This window comes from Amblyraja radiata, chromosome 5, assembly GCF_010909765.2.
Source record: "Amblyraja radiata isolate CabotCenter1 chromosome 5, sAmbRad1.1.pri, whole genome shotgun sequence".
In the NCBI taxonomy this organism is placed as follows: Eukaryota; Metazoa; Chordata; class Chondrichthyes; order Rajiformes; family Rajidae; genus Amblyraja; species Amblyraja radiata.
The window spans coordinates 81,660,465-81,674,835 of NC_045960.1; the positions used below are offsets into that span (position 1 = coordinate 81,660,465).

Here is a 14,371-nt window from a genome sequence, read left to right on the forward strand (position 1 = left end):
CCGCATTACCGGTCACTTTTTAATCGTTTAAAGTTTTTTTAAAAAGGGTGGCATCACAATCAACTCGCAAGGCAGGACGGGACACTACGGGAGGGAGGGGCACTCCAGCGCACCCGCGTGGCGGCTGCTGCCTGCACCCGACACCTGGTGGTGATGGTGGAGCCGCAGGCCCTGGCTGGAGCCGAGCTTGATGCTCGAGCTGGATTGAGAGCCGAGCCCGGGGCTTGGGATGGGGCCGTGACCGCCGACGCCCAACACGTTGTGGGTGAGGGTGGAGCCACAGGCCCTGACTGGAGCCGAGCCTGGTGCTCGAGCTGGAGTCAAAGCCCAGCCTGGGGCCGAGAAAATAAGCCGCCGCTGGAACCAAGGACAAGCGTGCGTCCAGGGCCGGGCCGAGTACGAGAACCAGGCTGAGTTCCAGGCCCTGGCGCTGCTCTACGATCTGGGTAGGTCCTGGGGCAGGGAATGGGAGTGAGGGGAGGAGAATGAGGGAAATGAGGAGAGAGATGGGGGGTGGAGTAGGGAGGTGCCCCCTCCCTATCTACCCTCACTCTCACCCTCGCTACCCTCCTCCATCTCTACCCCCCTCCCTCTCCCTCCCTCGCCCTCTCTACCCTCCCTCTCCCCCACTCTACCCCCCCCCTCCCTCTCTACCCTTTCGTTCTTTACCCTCCTCCCTCTCTATACCCCTCCCTCTCCCTTTCTAACCTCTCTCCCCCCCCCCCCACACCAGGCTTGAGTGACTGAGCTGCCAGCCCAAGAATCCATTCGGCCCACAATGTCCATACTAGCCCTCTGGAAACCAGTCCCTTCAGCCCACTACACCCATACCTGTGCTCCAGAACCCCCCCCCCCCCCCCACTGGCCACCAATATTGGAATTGGTGGAGAGGTGGAATATTGTGTTGGGGGACCAGGCCTCCCATGTGAAAATGGGACCCAACGGGTCCCACTTAGTCTAGTGTTATATTATATGTTGTGAGCACAGGGACAATGACAAGATTCAAGGAAGTCAGCTTCAATTAATTGGATGGGTTACAAAACTGGAAATAGGATTTAAATTGAATGAATCCAATTAAAGATGTATAAAATCTCCATACAGAATTTACTTTTTTTCAAAAAAGAATAATCCATTTACTGCAAGTTATTGCAAAGGTATATATGATCTTTTTTTTAATCTTTGGGGCAATGTCACATGCAACAAAATAATAGCTTTCTTGCCATAACTTGCAGAACACAAAATCGAGAATTGGAAAGCAGCATACGAAACTTTAAAAGGCAGCAAATGTCGGTCACAGGCCGCCATGGGAAATCCAGAGTGATTGACAACCACTGAAAGCTTCTACTCATTATGAAGCCATTATCAAGAAGGTTAATCAAGAACTAGGATACCTCTCAAGGGCAATTAAGGAAAGAACAAATCATTCAGTTCTGTGCACATCATGATGAAGCAACATTTGAAGCAGTATGCATAATTTATGGCACACTCTCTTTAAAATAACAATTATGTATTTCAACTGATCAGACAACACGAATAATTCTGAAATTCTATTAAGTCAGAGTTTGCTGCTAGCGAAAACCTATCCTGCTGACTTATGTTGCAAGTATGAACATGCCTTTTGTGTGTTAGCCATCTGAACTTACACTCCAAAGCTGTCCCAATTTAAAATGGCGTGTTGGACGATCTAGTAATGATATCACTCGAGGATCCCAGAAAAAGTTCCACTCAAAATAAAAACAGGTCGCTTTTCACAGCTGACCGAGCCTCAATCCCTGTCAGTGTCACACAATGTCTCAATTGACATGCCGATACATTAAATTACATTTAAAAACTATTGAAAACTAACAAAATAAAATATATACAAAAAAATCACTTAACATTTTGAAACAATTAACTTGTTAGTTGATTGAAAAACTTTAACCACATTTTCCAACCGTTCCTGGATTTTTAACTACACATATATTATCCCAGGCTTGTCTGTTCTTGTATCCATTTGAGAATTGTTCTCTCTGGCTCATGTTACATCATTTCATTTCCATCAAAATATAATTTCTCAGCATTTGTAGTATTATTATTAGTAATTAATTGATTTTTAAATATGGTAGAAATGTTGGGGAAAAGGGGTGAGATTTAATAAGTTATTCTTCTCACTCCTTTTCGAGCTTGTACAGACACAGAGTTGGACATTGGAACTTTGCTTTTGTTCTTCTCATTGCTTTGTAAATATTGATTGTAATGTCCAATTGTTTGATAATTTCGATTTTGTTACTATTAATGTCTTTAATGTCTTTACTTGTTCGGAATAAATAAATAAATAAATAATAAAATTTAATTTCACCTCTACCTCTCTGACCTTTCCACCGGCTACATCTCCAACAGGCATTTTACTGTCCTTGTCGCTAAGCCTCCAAGTTACATGGCATCAACATATTTAGGTGTTCCCCATCTATCCATTTCCTTATCATTAATGTACAACTGCTAGTACCTACCCTTTAAGAAATCCACTAAGCAACATGCATGAAAAAAAATCATACCCCTGAAACAATTACCTCTTTCACACCATCAGTCCGAAGAAGGGTCCTGACCTGAAACCTCGTCTACCCATATTCTCCAGAGATGCTGCCAAACCAGCTGAGTTACTCCAACACTTTGTGTCCTTTCATATCCCTTCTTGGAGGTGCTACCACATACTCTTACTCTTACCTCTCCCTCATTCTGTCATTGTACTTTAGTTTTGTTTTTTTGCACTACTTCCAATTACACTGCATCATTCTGCTGGTTTGCAGTTGTATTTATCACTGTCATGCATACTGTTCACTCTCAGCTTCATGCACCCCGGTATATGTGACAATAAACTAATCTGAACCAAACTGTAGATTTGGACTATCTAACTACTTAACTTCAGTGTTCAGTACTTTTCAGAACCAGATACACTTTGTCTCTTTTCTGATGGCATGGTAATATTTTTCCATCTCTTCTACACATCAAGTATTGTTGATGACATGATTGATGACAGTGGTCTGCTTCCATTATTTTGGTGTTGGCTGAATCTAGTTAAATTTTACTTGAAGATAGACACAAAAAGCTGGAGTAACTCAGTGGGACAGGCAACATATCTGGAGAGAAAGAATGGGTGACGTTTCGGGTCGAGACCCTTCTTCAGACTGGTTAGGGATAAGGGAAACGAGAGATATGGACAATAATGTGGAGAGATAAAGAACAATGAATAAAAGATATGCAAAAAAGTAATGATGACAAAGGAAACAGGCTATAGTTAGCTGTTCGTTGGGTGAAAACGAAAAACTAGTGCGACTTGGGTGGGGGGGGGGGGGGGGGGGGGGGGATAGAGAGAGAGAGGGAATCCCGGGGCTACCTGAAGTGAGAGAAATCAATATTCATACCACTGGGCTGAGCCCAAGCGAAATATGAGATGCTATTCCTCCAATTTGTGTTTAGCCTCACTGACAATGGAGGAGATCTAGGACAGAAAGGTCTGTGTAGGAATGGGAAGGATAATTAAAGTGTCCAGCAACCGGGAGATGAGGTAGGTTCAGGCAGACTGAGCGAAGGTGTGTTGCGAAACTATTGCCCAGTCTCCGTTTGGTCTCGCCGATATGTAAGAGTCCACATCTTGAACAACGGAAACAGTAGATGAGATTGGAGGAGGTGCAAGTGAACCTCTGCCTAAACTGAAAGGACTGTCAGGGTCCCTGGACAGAGTCGAGGGAGGAGGTATTGGGACAGGTGTTGCATCTTCTGCGGTTGCAGGGGAAGGTACCTTGGGAGGGGGTGGTTTGGGTGTGAAGGGATGAATTAACCAGAGAGTTGTGGAGGGAATGGTCTCTGCAGAAGGCGGAAAGGGGTGTAGATGAGAAAATGTGGGTAGTGGTGGGATCCCGTTGGAGGTGGCGCAAATTTTGGAGGATTATGTGTTGTATACGACGGCTGATGGGGTGGAAGGTAAGGACTAGTGGGACTATGTCTCTGTTGCGACTCGGGGGAGGGGGAGCAGGGGCAGAGCTGCGGGATACCGAGGAGACACAAGTGAGAGCCTCATCTATGATGGAGAGGTGAAGCCCCATTCCCTAAAGAATGAGGACGTCTCGGACTCATCTCGGACGTTCTGGTATGGAACACCTCATCTTGGGCGCAGATGCGTCCCAGACAGAAAAATTGGGAGATGGGGCTGGAGTCTTTGCAGGAAACAGGGTGGGAAGAAGTGTAGTCGAGATAGTTGTGGGAGTCAGTGGGTTTGTAATAGTCTTTTAATTTTACTTGGGGCTCTTTAACATTTTAGTTTTCCACTTCAAGTAATCTGGTTAGCAAGCACTGCTTTAGTAACAAAATAATCAAGAACAGAATTAGCAGTTAATCACAGATTAATAGCAGTTACTGACAAAGATAACGAAAGGAAAATTAACTTAGAAAAACAACTGCTCTCAACTCTTACAAATTTTGTCATGCTATAACCTCATAAGCACCATTATTATGCACATGATAAGTTATTGTTCAGAATGTCTGGATGTGAATTATAAAAGTAATATCCTGCTATTATAATTATGGAATACATGTTGTGGCGTCAGCTGATAGTCAGACCACCTACGGTCGAACCCTCGTCAGTGGTTATGAGGGCTGTCACATGACGTCATAGGGTTAAGGGGAGTATCCTGCCACATAAGCATATCTCACCTTGAGATCAACCGAGTCAACAGGTAGCTGAGCTCGAGACAACACCCTCGCTCAGCTGCAGCAGCAATAACATTATTATGCGAGAGGACCAAACTGTATTTCCATCCTATTATCTCACTGAATAAAGCAACTGTTTATTCACCACGTTTGGTGCCGCTACCGTAGAATATTTGCTCCTGATAAATTATGATTCAAGCACAAGCAGCGGTCTTTTCATGATGTATTATTCAGAAAGAAATGTAGTCTTTTAAAATCTAAAATGTTATTGCCTAGCCCACCCGCAGCAAAATTGCACATTGAGTCCACAGTTCTATTATTATTGCACCACATCACAAATCTACCTGCAGCTTGATGTGGATACATTCCAATGCAACTTGTTCAACTGTCATTCATGCCAACATTTGTCCACTCAAAAATAAATGAAGCCCACAAATGCTACGTCAAGAAAACAACTTTTTCATGTTTAATTTTAAGAACTAAAAATATAGTTAGATTGCATGACAATAATTAATATCAGAAACTGTGTTGATTTTGATAAGCCTCAGCTTATTCTCGAAATCCCTATGATTCAATTATTTTACATCTCACACTTACTTTGATCAGTGGAGATGTCCCCAAGGCTATCAAGGCCTTAGCCTGCTGATTCAAAATGTACTGAAAGCCTTCACAAACATACCATTCACAGCCTCGATCTGCAACAACATGAAATCCTAATTAATACAGCATTGTGTCATTGTAAGTAAAGTTAAGGTTTGAAGGCTATTTAAAATAAAATCTTTATTCACACGAGATCAATAAGCACTTTTCAGTGACTTACACCATTCAATACATATTAAAAGATGTTTCTCTTTATCTGGTGTGGCGGCCAGTCTGCCCAATTACAAAACTTCCACAAATATATACCGCAGCAATTAAAGATAAATTTAACGTTGTTTACATGATATAATTTGGAGTGACACACTATGCATTCCATTTAGCTTTGAAATTCAAGGCATTGAATTGGTTAGATCAGCCAAATAACTGTGGCTAGAAAAGCAGGTCATAGGTGGACATCTTCTGCAGAGTGGTCTACCTCTTGAAACTCCAAAATCCCTACAATTAAATACTCTCCCTTGGTCTCAATGAATACAGTGCCACAACTCTTTAAATGTTGCATACCATTCAGGACAAGGCGGCCTGCTTGATTGGTACCCATGAGGAAATATTATATAATAGAACTGCTCGGATAATGACTATTATATAAGCTAGGTAATTTGCAAGAGAAAAGCTTAAGGTTTTCAGAAACATATGTCTCCTAAAGAAATAAAGTACAAGGAAACACACACACAGGGAACGGATGAATCAAAACATAGAAATGCTAATCTGAACCTGCATAGCTGCGTTTATTGCTTTGAGGCAATTATATCGCTGGAGGAAATTGTATTTGATATGATTTTGTATTAATGAATGGATTACTGAATAGGGCCTCTTCTTAGGCCAGAGGTCATCTGCTCTTTCTCTATGGCACATTTTTGAGCTCTGATGTGACATAAAGATGAAGAGTTATGGCCGGTTATGCTGAGATCGAGACAGACTTCAAGGCTGAAATATAATAGACTCTGTAGTTAGCTTTGGCTATGCTAAATTATAATGAGATTGAGATAAGGGATGGATGTGTGTGAAGGAGAGTAGTTGCTTGGAGAGGAAAGGAATCAGATTGATGGATTTGTTTATAGAAAGTCGAAGAAGCAGATGTAATTCTGATGTAATGGTCTGAGTTGTGAATTTACGCTTTGTTCTGTAATATTTGTAAAAGACCTTGCAGAGAGATTGGAAATCCAGCTTCCAGATAGCAGGAAAGGGGCTGCAAATTAGAATGACGTTGTATCCTGGCACCAAACACTTATTAATTAAGTTGACAGATTTACGACCCATGTATGCTTGGTTGGTGTGTGTGGTTTTGAACTTGGAAACTGTGTAATTCGGCGAACTCATATAATTAATGTTTTAATACATAGGTAATAGTATTTTAAACTGTGTAAAATTGTAGTGAAACCAGTTATGAAATGTATTGTGTCTTAGTAGGACTGTAAACATTAGACTTTGTTTAGATTTATAGAAATATCTTTCTTCTTGGTATGGAAAGTGTGTATGACTTGTGTGATCATTGTATTACATATGTATCTTATATTTTGAGGATTGGTCTTTGATAATTGAGCCTACTGGGGTTTTGCTGTGTTGAAATAAAAGAATTCTAAACAAAGTTATACCACAGGCAAACGAAGGTTGTAAAATGAGGCTCATGTGACTGCTGTTGTAAATCACTAGAAGGATTCCGATGATTGGTTACTAGGTTGTCATACCCTCTGTATCTGAAATGTCTAATACCTATATAAAGCAATGAGTTGGTATCAAAGCTACTCTTCTCTGGACCCGCCCCAGAGCATCAGCTCTGTGTTGGAAGGTTCAGAGACTAGTCTCAGCTGAATAAAGAATCGATTTCAACAGCTACAAGCGTTTGAGTCAAGTTGACTTTAGATTGACAAAATAACTCAGTTTAACACCCATCCACCACCCCAAACATTCCCCCCAGCACTGTCGCACAGTTGCTGCAATATGTACCATCTCCAAAATACACAGCAGTTATTCATCCAAGCTATTCAGACAACAATGTGCTCCAAGACTTTTACCAGCAAGCAGTATTTTTGAAGAAGGATTATCTAAACATAAGAAGAGCATAGGATGATTGAGAATCTGGAATAATGCCACAATTATTCGTGTAATCTCATGTTAATTTTCCCCTCCAATTTTGATTCACAATTTCCAGTCCATCACGTCAAATTAATTATTTATTCCTCCTCTGAACAAACACGTAGGTTTATATTAATTTCAATAAGTAAACTGACACTGATTAACCCTGAAACAATTTTAGTTCATCATATATTTTGCTTATACATAATATTAATTCCTATTAGAGCAAGGGCTCACGAAAGTTTCAAATATGATCCCATCAACATTTTTTTTATATAGCTGGTACGAAAGTTCAAAGGGATTTTATATATGGGCAAAAATAATTAGAGGAATATAGATGCAAGCAGGTAGAAGCTGGTAACTCCTAGCAATATATATAGCAATAGATCTGTTATATTCTGTTATAGTACTTCGACAAATACATTTAAATTGCAAGGCTGAAGTTTCAATGTAAATTTTCAACAATGGATTAATCTGAATAATTTTTGCAAAGTAAAATCTCCCCAGGCTTCACATGGCTACTTTCCCTCAGTTCTGCAGTTCATATCAGCATTGTTGCGAAATTGGAAATCCCATGGCGATGAAATCATGTGGTGCAATCTATTATGCTCTGTTTGCATATAGATTCAACAGATATATGGTGGGGCAGATTTGCTGATGGGTGAGCCAAATAGGGTTGATTGCCAAAGCCCAGACAAAATAGGGTATCTCCAACACAAATGGCTCCCAGAAAGGCTGACAGCCAGTGAGGCACCATGCCAGGTAGTTAAATTAACCAGAACAAAATAAATAATTATCTGGACAACTGTTATTTTTAACCACTGAAATCAATGGTATAATGGGCTGACGATATTTGCATCGAGTTAAGCGGGCACAAACTCAGTAGGCAGGACCTCAGTAGGCAGGACCTCAACCTGCATGCTGGAAATTGGAGCTTCAGCACAATTAAGTGCTGCTAACAGCAGTTCGAAATGCTTGATTTTCAAATGTATTTCAAAATGGGTCACGAACAAAGATATTTCACTACTTATTAAATCGTTAGCCTCCTTGGAGACCTTTCCTTAAGCAAATGCCATCAACCTTAAAAAAATGTTATCAATGTTACATTGATACAAAGCAATTCAGCCCACGATAAAATAGCCAGAATCATTACAAATGCCATGCCTTATTGAAATACTTTTAAGTCTACGAAGAACTCTCTCCCAAAACTACATGATTAAGCAGAAATCAAATGCAAGCTGACAAACTGAAGAATTAAAAGTAAAAGACTGCAGAATAGAGAATCTATACTCACCTAATTTGTTTCTTTTCTTTAGTCCTCTGGAAATAGCATTCACTCTTGCATTTTGCATAAAGATTTCAGAGGCAACATCTGCTGTTTTCTGCCAGAAAAATGTAAAAATGCTTTAAATGAAGTATGATTCATAACACTATTGAAGTAATTGAACATTTAAATGAACAATATTGAAAGTGACCGCATTCAGAATGGTGCCTCCCCATTGTATATTACATGGGATTCCCAAAGAGGAAATTTGAAGAAAATCAAAATGTGAGAGAGCACAGCATTCTTCATCCAATACCTCCTTAGAGGAACAGGGTATTGAGCAATGCGGACAGTAAACAAGACAATTTGTTATGATTGTTTTCTGAAGAGAGGCAGTAATGCAGATGGTTTTTGATGCAGTAATTCCTACAGTAAATATCAACATCTACATAAATTTCCTACATCTACAATGAATTTAGAGGGGTTGGTTAATAAGTTTGCAGATGACACCAAAACTGGTGGAGTTGCATACAGGGATGTCAAAGTGAGAAGGGATGTCAAAGTGTACAAAGATATAGATCAGCTATGGAAATGGACAGAGAAACAGCAGATGGAGTTTAGTTTGAGCAAGTGTAAGGTGTTGTACTTTGGAAGGTCATCCATAAGGGGAAGTATATAGTTAATGGCAAGACCCTTAACAGCACTGATGTACAGATGGATCTTCGGATCCAAGTCCAAAGCTTCCTGGAAGTAGATAGAGTGGTAAAGAAGGCACATAATATTCTTGCCTTCATCGGGGCATTGAGTACGAGAGTCGGGAAGTCATGCTGCAGCTTTATGTGACCTTGATTTGGCTGTATTTGGAGTATTGTGTGCAGTTCAATGTTCTATGATGATTTCAATGTCATGACTAACCAGGAACAGAAATGGAAACCATTCACAATCAAAAGCTTTAAGAACAAACAAACATAGAATGTTTTGCTCATAGATTCAAACTTGCAAAAATGGCCCGAAAAAATGGTTGTCTCCCAAAAATAATTTCTTTAAAATTTCTCCCAGTGTCGCAGCTGGTAGAGATACTGCCTCACAGTGCCAGAGACCTGGGTTCCATCCTGACATCAGGTGCATTCTGTGTGGAGTTTGCACGTTCTTCCTGTGATCACATGGGTTTCCTTCCACATCCCAAAGACATGGATTTTTCTGCAGCCTTTGTTCACTCAATACCCCCTCAAAGTGTAGCACCAATTGGCCTTTGTAAAATGTCCCTACAGTGTAGCGAGTGGATGCGAAAGGTGGCCAACATAGAACTAGTGTGAACACGTGATCAATGGTTGGCGTGGACTCAGTGAACCTGTTTCCATGCTCTATCTTTCAATCACTTGTGGAGCAACAAGAACATTTTAATTCATGAAACTATTAGAGGCAAAAAAGAATGATCAACATCAATTGTAATATTTATCCACATCACAATAAGTAAAAGCCCTGTCCCACTGTACGAGTTCATTCAAGAGTTCTCCCGAGGTTGCCCTGATTCAAACTCGGAGATTTACGCTAATGACCACTCGTAGGTACTCGGGGCTCTCGTGGACATTTTTCAACATGTTGAAAAATCTTCACAAGTCTTCCCGAGCTTACCACGTTTCCCGAGTACCTGCCGTTAGCGTTATGAGCCGCTAAGAGACGTTCCCGAGCTCCGACGTGCCCGCTTCGTACATTCTACGCGCTTCCACGAGTTTGATTTTTTATTAAACTCGGGAAAGCACGTGAATGAACTCATACAGTGGGACAGGGCTTTAACATTACTTAGTTTGTTAATTAAGTACTAGTTCAAATCTATGAAAACTGATATTGAAATGTGTGAATATTCATAAAGTTAGCTATAATTATCCTCTTGCCCGAAATAACAAGATACTGTTGGCTATCATTCCCTCCCCCCAACAAGTGATGATTTGCCAAGCTACAACAGTACAAGCCTTGTCTGTTGATTTCAAAGGTTTCAAAGGTCTTTTATTGTCACATGTACCAATTAAGGTCCAGTGATATGCGAATTACCATACAGCCATACGAAAAAAAGCAACAAGACACACAAATACATAAAAGTTAACATCATCATCCACCACAGCGGATTCGCCACATCCCTCACTGTGATGGAAAGCAAAAAGTCCAATCATCTTCCCATTTATTCTCCGGCGGTCGGGGCAATCGTCCATCGGGACGATAGAAGCTCCCGCAACCGTCAGTCGAAACTCTCGCGTCAGGGCAGTCGAAGCTCCTGCGGCCTGGAGTTCCTGAAGTCAGTCTCTAACCAGAGACCGTGAGCTCCGTGATGTTAAAGTCTGCAAGTACCCACGGTTGGAGCTCCGAGGTCCATCCCTGACAAAGGGATCGCGGTTTCCGTGATGTTAAGTCCTCCGGCGATCGCGGTGGAGCTCTCAAAATCGGTCTCCAGCAAAAGCCGTCAACTCCTCGATGTTAGGCCGCAGTGCGGACGTAGATACGATACGGAAATAAATCGTATCTCCGTCGAGGTAAGAGATTAGAAAACGTTTCCCCCAACCCCCCATCCCCCACATAAAACAAGCTAAAGAACACTAAAAACATTAGTTAAAATGTTAAAACACAAAGAAGGACAGACTGTTGGCAAGGCAGCCATTGCTGGCGCCACCGAGATTTGCTGATGACTTTATGAAACATTATGGTTTGGAACACGGTAACAGGCCCTTCGGCCCAACCTGTCCATTCTGACCAAGATGCTCCGTCTAAGCTAGATCCATATCTCACTAAACCTTTTTCTATGCACCTGTCCACATGTCTTTAAAATGTTATGGTAGTTCAACTACCTCCTCTGGCAGTTTGTTCCATATACCCACCACACTTTGTGCAAGAAAGTTGTCCCTCAGGTTCCTATTAAATCTTACCCCTCTGGTTCTTGATTCCCCTACCCTAGGCAAAAAATTCTGACTATTCACACTATCGATTCTCCTCACAATGTTAGACACTTCTAAGATCCAAGGAATAAAGTTCTAGCTAGCCCAATCTCTCCCTATAGCTCAGGCCTTCGAGTCCTAGCAGCATCTCCATAAATCCTCTCTACACTCTTTCCAGCTTAATGCTATACTTCCTAGACCAGGATGACCAAAACTGAACACAATACTTCAAATGCAGCCTCACCAACATCTTGTATAACTGTAACATAACGTTATGTAGCTCATGTACCAATTGTCCTCTTTACCGCCCTATCTACCTGTGACGCCACTTCCAGAGAATAGTGAGCAAGATTTCTGCTTAGTCTTTTTGAGGACAGTTTGTCCTTAATCAAATGCTGCTCTTGGAGGGGGAAATGGAGTGAACACATGCAGTAGAAAATTAATATAGTTAAAATATAAATCTAAAGAAGATGTGGCTAGAGGGAAGTGATCAACTGGGTCAGAAATTCTGCAGAGGGGAGAAAGTATCTGCAGTCTAGGGCAAGACCTCCTAGCCCAAGTGATATATCTAACTGTTTTGACAATTTTCATCATAGAAAATTTATCTTAGAAAAGAGAAACGAATGTCACCATTGAATCTGCTTGCATCAAACTTTCAGGAAACACTTTCAAAAGCATAATTTGAAAAAAAGTACATTTCTCATGTTATCTCTTACTCTATTGCACTTAAATCTCTGGTTATTCATCAATATACCACTGGAAATGTAATCACCGTTAGGATTTATCCTGAGGTCACATCTCATTTTCACTATTTTGAGAATGAACTTAAAGCTCTCTCGCTTACTGCAATTCCATGGCAGGGATGTAATGCTGAGGCTCGGGGTGCAATGCTGAAGCTTTATAAGGCGCTGGTCACACTGCATTTGGAGGATTATGAGCAATTTTGGGCCCCATATCTGAAGAAGGATGTGCTGGCGCTGGAGAGCATCTAAAGGAGGTTTACGTTACGTGAATTATCCCAGGAATGAGTGATTAACATATGATGAGCGCTTGACGGCGCTGGGCCTCGACTCGCTGGAGTATAGAAGGATGAGGGGGTACCTCATCGAAACTTACCAAATAGTGAAAGGCTTGGATAGAGTGGATGTGGAGAGGATGTTTCCACCAGTAGGAGTGTCTAGGACCAGAGGTCATAGCCTCAGAATAAAAGGATGTTCCTTTGGAAGGAGTTGAGGAGGAATTTCTTTAATCAGAGGGTGGTGAATCTGTGGAATTTATTGCCACAGAAGGTTGTGGAGGCCATGTCAACTGATATTTTTAAGGCAGAGATAGATTATTGATTTGTACAGATGTCAGGGGTTATGGGGAGAAGGCAGGAGAATGGGGTTGAGGGGGAGAGATACACTGGATTCACTGGAAATGGCCTTGGAGGGGAGGATGCTCCTCGCGGCAGAGCATCTTAGACAATACAGCTCACCCCCTCCATGACCCACAGGTCAACCCGAGGAGCATCTTCAGCAACAGACTGGTTCCACAAAGATACAGCAAAGAACACCACAAGAGATCCTTTTTCGCTGTGGCTTTCAAACTGTACAACTTCTCCCCCTTCTGTCGTGGGGTGGACTGATTCTAACTCCCCCACCCAATCTTTGCACATCCATTGACCCTGGACTTTCCACTCGTCCCTTTAATTTCATGTATCTTGGAGTGTTTAATTACTGTTGGCAAACCAATTTCCCTCCTGGGATAAATAAAGTTCTATCGTATCGAATCGTATAGATCAGCCATGATTGAATGGCGGAATAGACATGATGGACCGAATGGCCTATCACTTATGAACTCATGAGAAGTGGGATTCTTAAAACCACATGTAGAGGAAGATGAGCATATTACAACAATATTGTTTTCCAGTAAACACAAGCAAAAAAATACAATAGCTGCTGAATATCCAAAATTTCACGAGCTTTATTCCATTTATTTCCTTCTTTTTCTCATATCGACTGTATTGTATTTTTATCTTCGCATGAAATCATGTCATTTAAATTTATGCATCCTTTTATCCTGCGCATTTAACACCAATGTTTCTGCGTTTTCTGTTTCTCTACAGACATACTTCCTCAATAAATTTCAAAACTTATTTCTAGTTTGATCCAAATACTTGTAGATTGTATTTTTGATGATTTAATTATTCCTTATAAGGTGTCAGATAATTGCAAACATAATTATCTGCAATTAAGTTATTGTCATCAATCTCCTGCTCTGTTCTCGAATGAACAGAAGGCATCTTCTACACATTAAGCATTTAACCTTCATTTAATTGTACTCACCTCGATGACATTATGACAGGACTTGCAAAAGAATTTGCCTTCATCTGAGATCCCCCAGTTAATCACACAACATTGTTCACATGGCTGTCTAAAATCTCTCTGAAAAAAACCCACAAACATGTAACTCATTGGCTTTTTTAAAACTAAGGGGGTGTGGGAGAGAAGGGGGAGGAGAGAGGGGGGGGGGGGGAGAGAGAGAAAGAGGGGAGAGAGAAGGGATGGAGTAGGGAGGGAGAAGGGATGGAGTAGGGAGGGGAGAAGGGATGGAGTAGGGAGGGGAGAAGGGATGGAGTAGGGAGGGGAGAAGGGATGGAGTAGGGTGGGGGTGGAGTAGGGAGGGTAGAAGGGATGGAGTAGGGTGGGGGTGGGGGGAGTAAGGTGGGGGTGGGGGGAGTAAGGTGGGGGTGGGGAGAGTAGGGAGGGGGTGGGGGTGG

General features: G+C 41.6%; 1 protein-coding gene across 1 annotated transcript in view; it reads right to left on the reverse strand.

Moving 5' to 3' along the window:
• Window positions 1–14,371, reverse strand: part of taf1b (TATA-box binding protein associated factor, RNA polymerase I subunit B) — a 62,510-nt gene that overhangs the window by 47,438 nt on the left and 701 nt on the right. Inside the window, exons 2-4 of the mRNA XM_033021609.1 lie at window positions 13,938–14,036; window positions 8,714–8,801; window positions 5,284–5,381 (exon numbers count right to left, since the gene is read on the reverse strand). Of these exons, the coding sequence (XP_032877500.1) occupies window positions 5,284–5,381; window positions 8,714–8,801; window positions 13,938–14,036 (285 nt within the window). The remainder of the gene's footprint in view (window positions 1–5,283; window positions 5,382–8,713; window positions 8,802–13,937; window positions 14,037–14,371) is intronic.